The following is an 8,717-nucleotide window of genomic DNA, read 5'->3' as shown; positions in this document are numbered from 1 at the left end:
GTCTAGTCGGTTAGAACCTCGATACTCCTTGCCTGCTTGAACGAAGTTCCACTCTGCCACTATCGAGTCTGCTATTAGGCCGAGCGAGGTAGCCGCTCGGCTGAAGTTGAACTCTGTCAATGCCAGTCCTCGCTATCTGGCTGAGCGGGGTAGCCGCTCGGCTTGACTTCTACACGTTGTTCTCCCTTAAGCGTCAGTTGTTTGAATTCTCCCCGTGTCGAAGTCGACGACTAGTCGGAGCCCTCTCCGCGGTCGAGGCATGTTTCGCCCGATCGATCGATGCCTTCTACGCATTAATCACTTTGACTTTGACCTCCTTTGACTTCCACCGTGGTAATGGGGTGGAGTCTTTTATCATCACCGCATCAGTATGTTTTATACTGTTAATTTGTTTTGAATAAAATTGGTGAGACCAAGGTAGGTACAAAATGAAAAAATATATATATATTAGAAGAAGGAGAAGAAAGTTTTTCTTAAGAAAAAACATTATGATTCTGTGATGTATGAGATTTGGTGATGTATGCATTTAGATATTTGCAAAATGTTAGACAGTTGGTGATATTTGGATTTGATGTTAGATGGATGATTTTATTTTGATGTATGAATTATGATTTGGTTTAATGTATGTTTTATTTTGTTAGAAATGTTGGATAGGATGTGTATATACAATGTATATGGATTTATTTGTTAAACTGGTTTGATATTGTTTGAATTAACAAGATACAATGTAGAAATAGTTATTTTTGGATATTTTTTGTGTTTTGTGGTGAATTTAGCAACAAAAAATTTTCGTTGCTAAACTATCATAGCTTATCATTTAAAAAAATACAATGAATCATATATTCATCGCAGAATCTATGAATCGTATATTTGTCGTAGATTTTGTGACGAATTGTATATTTATCGTGGATTTAAGATGAATCTATTGATTTTTCGCAAATTTATGATTTTCGGAAATAAATATTTTGAAAAAAAATATATGAAAATTCATTACATAATTTGCAACAAATATGAAAATTCATCGCAAAAATATGCGACGAATATAGAAATTCATTGCATATTTATGCAACAAATTCTTAAATTCGTCGTCGTTTTTTAGCGACAAAATCTATTTTCGTTGGAAAATATGCGACGAAAATTGGATTAGTCGCTAACCCTGGGATGAAAAATAATTCGTTGCAGATCTGCATTTCTCAATTTTGCAACGGATTTTTTTTTTACAAGGTTGTCACAAAATTCGTTATAAAAAATTATTTTTTTAGTGATATATTTCTATTTGTCTGATTTGATTTGTCTATTTGTTTATTTTACTTATCTAGTATGTATATCTATCTATTTGGTCTAGTTTATTTGTTTTAGATTTTGATTTTGATTTTGGCTTATGGTTTTAGTTTTAGGTTTTGATTTATGGGTTATGTGTTTTTTTTCTAGGTTATAGTTTCTGGGTTTTGATTTTGAGATCTAGTTCTGTTCTAAGTTTTGATTGTGTTATGAGTTTTTCTGATTTTTTTTTTTTAAATATATAAGGTGGTGAAATGTTGCAATGCACATTATAAATGGGTTGATTTAAACCGGGACAGATTGATCTAGTTTGCTAGATAGGTCATAGGGAGCCAGAAGTTTCATATCGAGAAAGCAAAATGTATATGTTTACATTGAGAGGAGACGATCATATTGTTACCTTCCATTCGCCACTCTTTTACTCTCTATTCCTACTTCTCATATATTTTTTTATACTTAAAAATTTAGGGTGTTATACTTAAAAAATCAGAATGTAAAAGTCTTAAAAATCAAATAAATTCAAATTGAAAACATGATAACATCTAGATAATCAAAGTTTAAATTTTTTTAAAAAAAGAAATAAAATTAAATTTGAACAACTGGCTGCTCAGTTATATTATCAAATAAATTTGAACAACATACAAGTTTAGTTCAGCTTAACTTTTTTACAACCCTAAATACTTTTCTATTATAGCCTAATCTGGCACACGATTCATGCAAAGACCAATATGTAGACCACATCATACTGAGTCACTACGGTCTAGCTAGCTTTACACGTAGACACGGCTACAACCCAAACTAAGTTAGATCATCATTTGCCATCAAACCCAATTTAATTACATCAGAATCTTTCTAATACGTGACAAAGCAATCCTTTTCTTTTGTACTAGAGCAATCTTGAATTGAAGTATTGCCCATTAGACTAAAAATAACATTTTTATTTGAGAGAAACAATGTAGAAAACAATTACTTTTTATCTCAATCACAAATGAACTCGCACCATTATTATAATTATGACTTTGACATGCAAACATACAAATACATAAGAAAAAAAAAAGCAACGCTGACTTTGATACACAAACATACCAGCAACACAATACCGATTACTTTTTTTGGACTCCATTGTTTTTTGTTTTTTTTACAGTGGTCCAGAACTACAACCATCAGCAACTAGCATGAAACCCGGATCCTCCAGCATCTCCTATCTCAGGCTCACAGTACACTGAAAAAAGAAAGTCACTTCGTACATAAATTTTAATGTTAATCAATTTTAAATATTTATTTTATTTCTAACTTCACCATTACCAGCACTTCGATTCTTCTTTTTTCTCTTTGTAATATTTTTTCTCTGGGTTTTCATTTTCACGGTAGAGAATTTCAATATAACGATGAGGAAATTCGGGAACTGGCATCATAGGTACCCTGCCGGACGTAGGTATTCTTGAAGGGTATCTAATTGAATTGATCGCATCGCCGGCCTCATTTTGTAACTTCTCAAGATCAAAGTGGCCTTCGACTATCACCGTCCCATTGCGATACTCTACGTCGATATCTTCACCCGAGGCTGTCACCGAAGCAGTGCATGTTAATAACAGAATATAATATAGACTGTATTTTAATTAAGCAAGAAATCAGCTAAACCTTGAAGCTTTTCTATGACGCCTTTTATCTTTTCCAAACGCAATATTTCTGGAGACTTAGCCTTCATCATCTCGTTACTAGTTGGCGAAACGGGATCTGAAGACGAGTGAGAATCGCCCACCTTCTCCATTCCGTTGCACTTGATGGATCAGAGGAAATTAAGGGAGAGTCTGATCCCCCTTAGTTATAGAATGATAATCATCTTAGATGTCAGAGGAGGAACCCGTATATTATAAAAAAAACAATTTTAAACGTTTATTTTATTCCTAACTCCATTATGGACGACAAGACAACACACCTGCACCTACCATGGACAACTCCGACTTTTATCATCAATATGCGGCCGGCCCGGGTGCAAGGGCATCTTTTTACTTAAGAATTAAGTTTCAGTCTGATAAATTAACGAATAATTTTTTTTAATAAAGATTCCCTACGAATGAATTAATAGGCTCTATTATGTGTACTTTCTAATTTATCATAATAATCGATCTCATAGGTCATTCGAGTTGATATGTGATGGGATACTTATCACATGAGGTCGTGGGATCGAAATTCAGGGTAGTCGGAACGTAAATTCTCGGTCCCTGTGTAACTCACCCCACTTGCCACATGCTCGCTCAGGATGCTATGATTTACCTCCCTCGTGATGGCCTTGGGTCGGGTACGACGAGGACACTGGGGGCGAGTGATTTCATTTTTTACCACATAATTTATCTCAATAACCAATAAAAAATTTTCAAAAGACCAAACCTGACATATTAGCCAAGTCTATCACTGTCCCTTATATCTTTCATACCATATGTGTTAGTATTGGAGGTTGAGGGTGAGGAGGCCCTAAAGATAAATTAGGGGCTCAGGGAGAGGGAGAGGGAGAGGGAGAGGGAGAGGGTAGGCAGAACGTGTAGTGGCCTGGAAACTTCTGTAGGAACCCTTCTTTCCCGAATTAACCCAATTGGAGCTGCATTTTTCAGGGGCGTAATAGTAAATTTAAGTAAGGAGTCAAACGCGCTGAGCAGCCAAATATGACCGCCACGTGCGATACCACGTATCGGCGCTGGGAGTCAACCTTTCGACTTCGGCGGCGCGCCGCCGTCTGCCAACCGCGTCCTATGTCGTGTACCAGAAGAAGAAGATCCAAATTATATATTCAACATAAATAAATCTTGCCACGTAAATTAATTTTTCAATTCAGTTAGAAAGATGATATCAATTAACATTGCAGTAACACTCAAATAGTTGGTTATAATAGTTGCGATCCTAATTTATTTTATACATAGATGATAATACTTATTCTTCTTAACAAATTTTTTTAAATAAAACTAAACCGACGTATTAAAAAAATTAAACTATCTTTATTATGTTATTATAATTTTTACACTTTATAAAATATAATATAAATTATTAAATAATTCAATAATATGAGTAAAATAGTGATATCGTTGATTCTAAATACTTCATTATTATCGGTCACACGATAAAATACAAATAAGTAAATTATAAAAGATATTTTGGCCTAGCATAACACACGGTCCTTTGCATGGGGAAGTCGACACTAATGAGACATTTTACACCTGTTGGGAATTGACCTTGATCCTATCTGAAGGCTAAGGAAATGACGCACTAGTTCGAGTGGATGGCTTGTTGATAATAGTTTGTTGGATCGAGACGCACGTGAGAGGGGGGAATCATGTGGTTTTTGAAAACTCATTTTCTTATTTTGAAATCAAAGTATACACAACGGAAAAACAAAAAAAAAATAACACAAGGAAACACATGCGATTTTACTTAGTTAGGAGTCTTCGGTGACTTCTACTTCAAGACCCAGGTCCCACGGACCTATCAATGGGTAATCCACTAAAAACCTCTTCCGGTATCTCTAAAAGAGATAATTGAGTACAACAAAGATCAGAGAAGTGTAACAGATTGAACTTCCCGTTTGTAAAATTTAAGTACAAAAAAAACTATTACCGTACCGACACTCAGGGATTGAAGTAGCTTGTTCGTGTATCGATGCCAATCTACTGACTGCAATCAGAAGTCGTCAGAGTAGTCGTCAGGCACATCAGCTTCGTAGAGGGAGCCCAGAGCAGTCGGAACCTCAAATTGATGCATTCTCGTATACGTGTTATTCTTTGAAGCTTCCTTGAGACTGCCTTATATAGGGCATTGAGGGCGCCTTCCATAGCCTTGGAAGGCGCCTCCAATGGAATAAAGTTTATCCCGAACAATCCAACACTAATCTGCGATGATGTCCAAATTTCATCCTGCAGAAGGCGCCTTCCATAGCCTTTGAAGGCGCCTTCCATGAACAGTACAAAAGTACCTTCATCTGCTTGAAGGCACCTTCGGACACTATTCATCCGAAGATAAATTTGTTCCTTTGTCTTGCAAAACAACGTTAGTCCAATAAACCAAATAATGATCTGTAAGACAAGTGTTAGCACAATAATAATGAGCAGTATTAATTAGTTTCTATCCTCGTAGGGCCAGGAACTAGTCAATGTCTCAGATTAGGGATCCGAAATGGACCTAACTTGGACCGACACCTATTGCCCCCTTAACCAGGACGCGTCCTCACTTAGTCACTCTCCTCCAGTGACTTACCTTTACTTACCAGTTTGTCAGTTGTTCGGTCCGCAGGCTCAACTGGACTTCCTGCCAGATATCCGATCGACCCGTCGACCTAGCTAGACTTTACACCAGCTATCTAATCGGCCCGTTGACCTAGCTGGACTTCCCACCATATATCCAGTCGGCCTGACTGTTGGTTGCTATACCTGGATACCGTTCTATTCCCCTGTATAAAAATTTTATACAAGCACAGAACTTTCCTAGCTACCATTGTGCTCTACTGAAGTTAAACTTGAATCGCAAACAGAACTTAACATTATTGATTCAAGTTCAATCTTCAGAAGTTAAACTTGGATCGTAAACGGAACTTAACATTATTGATCCAAATTTAACCGATATGTTCTTCTTAAGTTAATCCATATTATAGAAGTTATCAAATATTTATTTCAAAGATTGGCTTCCAAGTCAAACGTGGCGAGGCACTAGGCCTTCTTGGGTATGGGATCATCCACCACTGCCTAGGCAAAGTCTTTCAAAGAAATTAGATATTTAACTTCTTACAGTAAATTAGGTTTAACTATAGAGACCTCAATAGAAGCACAATATCGAACATGAAATCGAAAAATGATAACAAAACGATAATGTAAAAACCGATAGCCTCTTGTGTTTGGAATTCCAAGATCTAAATAAAAAGATGAACTAGTTATGATGCGAAAACTAATAACTAGTTATACCTTTTGTAGCTTATAGACCTCTTGATCTTCTGTTGTATTCCTCTTCTTCTTATCTCGGACGTCGTGTGGGCGACGATCTACCGAGATGAGAATCCACCCAAGCCTCCTTCTTCTCCTTGTAAATATCGGCCACCACCACCAAGATCCAAGGGATGCTAGAAACAAAGTCTCCTTTCTCTCCTTCTTCTTCAAGCAAGATCCGGCCACCTTCCAACCTCCAAGAGTAGATGAGGTTCAGCCATAAGAAGAAGAAAGAAGAAGGAAGAGGGCCAACCACACCAATGAAGAGAGGAGAGGAATAATAGATGGGTTGCACTCATGAAGGCACCCCTCCATCCCTTTTATAATCTTTGGTTATGGCAAATAAGGAAAGTTTTGAACATAATTAAAACTTCCTTATTTTCCTTGCCAATAACTAATAAGGAAAATTTAATTAAAACTTCCTTATAATCCATCTTATGGCCGTCCCCTACATTTCTTCCAAATAAGGAAAGTTTTAAACATAAAATTAAAACTTCATTATTTGTTTCTAGAAATTTTTAAAATAAAAATTTCTCTTTTTAATTTTCTTCATGGTTGGTTATAAAAGGAAACTTTTATAAATTAAAATCTCTCTTTTAAAACATGTGAATAGTTACAAAAAAGGAAAGTTTTCTCCAAAATTAAAATCTTCCTTTCAACTACAAATAAGGAAAGATATCATATCTTTCTTTTAATCTTTTGTAGAAAACTATAAAAGGAAATATTTAAATTTTAAACTTTCTTTTAAAACCATGGCTTCCACATAAGGAAAGATTTTAAAAATTAAAATCCCTTTTTAATTATTGTGGCCGGCCACCTAAGCTTGGGCTCCAAGCTTGGCCGACCACCTTAACATGGCTCCATCCATTGGCTTGGCCGGCCCAAGCTTGAGCTCCAAGCTTGACTTGGCCGACCACCTAAGGATGGGTAAGAAGTTGGGTATTTGGTGGATATAAGACTTTATAAATAAGAGGCTACGACAGGGACCGAGAGGAGGAATTGGTTTTGGTCTCCCGATGAACTTAAGCTTCCCGTATTCGCCCCGAACACCCAACTTAAGTTCATCAATAATAATTCATACCACTAAAGAATTATTATTGAACTACAGCACCAATCTCATATTACTATATGGGCTCCTTCTTATCATGAGTGTGTTAATCTCCCTGTATTTAAGATATCGAATGCCCATTAATTAAATGAGTTACTGACAACTCATTTAATTAATATCAAGCTCCAAGAGTAGTACCACTCAACCTTATTGTCATGTCGGACCAAGTCTACCTGTAGGGTTTACATGACAATCCTTATGAGCTCCTCTTAGGGACATCATCAACCTCGATTGCTAGGACACAATCTTCTTCTATAATCAACAACACACACTATAAATAATATTATTTTCCAACTTATCGGGCTTATTGATTTATCGAACTAAATATCACCCATTGATAAATTAAAGAAATAAATACTAAATATATGTGCTTGTTATTATATCAGGATTAAGAGCACGCACTTCCATAATAACAGAGGTCTTGTTCTTTTATACAGTCAGTATAAAAAGAAACTATCTCAAATGGTCCTGCTCAATACACTCAGAATGTACTAGTGTAATTCTATAGTTAAGATAGACTAATATCAAATTACACTACGACTATTTCAATGGTTTGTTCCTACCCATCTTAATCGTGAGCTACTATTTATAATTTATAAGGAACTGATAACATGATCTTTTCGGTGTGACACCACACACCATGTTATCTACAATATAAATTAATTGAACAACTACACTTAGCATATAAATGTAGATATTTGACCAATGTGATTTTTTATTTTAAAATAAATGTTTATACCAAAAGCTAGACTTTTAGTATACATCCTAACAATCTCCCACTTATACTAAAAGACTATGCTGCCTTACATCTGATTCTCATCCCTTCAACATGCCTATCAAAAGCTCTCGTTGGAAGGGCCTTAGTGAAAAGATCTATCAGGTAATCTTCTGATGTACTTTTGGTGACAACAATAATATCTCGTTTCAGGTGGTACTTTGCACTCAATGTGTTTACTTGCTTTATGGGCTTGTGGTTCGTTCGAGTTTGCTACTGCACTACTATTATCACAATAAATTGTGATAATTTTGGGCAAACCAGGAATCACATCTAAGTCCATCTTGAAGTTTCTGAACCATACAGATTCTTTGGTGCCTCAGAGGCTACCACATACTTAGCTTCCATGGTGAAGTCGGAAAAGCATGTATGCTTAACACTCCTCCATTATTATGGCTCCACCTCATAAAGTAAACACAAAGCCCCGAGATCAACTTACTATTATCCCTATTTGATTGGAAATCATAATCTATATAACCCACAGGAAGCAAATTATCTGCCTAGTAAACTAGCATATAATCTCTAGTCCTTCTTAGGTACTTCAATATATGCTTTACAGCAGTCCAATGTCCCTATCCAGGGTTAC

The 8,717-nt window shown here is 36.0% G+C and overlaps 1 protein-coding gene across 1 annotated transcript; it reads right to left on the bottom strand.

The window, feature by feature from the left end:
- Positions 1-2,272: 2,272 nt before the first annotated feature.
- LOC121982777 lies at positions 2,273-3,142 on the bottom strand. Its single transcript, XM_042535872.1, has 3 exons — positions 2,923-3,142; positions 2,587-2,845; positions 2,273-2,503 (listed from the first exon to the last, which is right to left on the bottom strand). Exons 1-3 carry the CDS (start codon positions 3,050-3,052, stop codon positions 2,494-2,496), a joined length of 399 nt encoding a protein of 132 aa, XP_042391806.1. The 5' UTR covers positions 3,053-3,142; the 3' UTR covers positions 2,273-2,493.
- Between the last annotated feature and the right edge of the window lie 5,575 nt (positions 3,143-8,717).

This window comes from Zingiber officinale, chromosome 1B (assembly GCF_018446385.1).
Source record: "Zingiber officinale cultivar Zhangliang chromosome 1B, Zo_v1.1, whole genome shotgun sequence".
In the NCBI taxonomy this organism is placed as follows: Eukaryota; Viridiplantae; Streptophyta; class Magnoliopsida; order Zingiberales; family Zingiberaceae; genus Zingiber; species Zingiber officinale.
The sequence above is the reverse complement of the archived record's forward strand: the minus strand, read 5'-3'. Positions and strand labels throughout refer to the sequence as shown.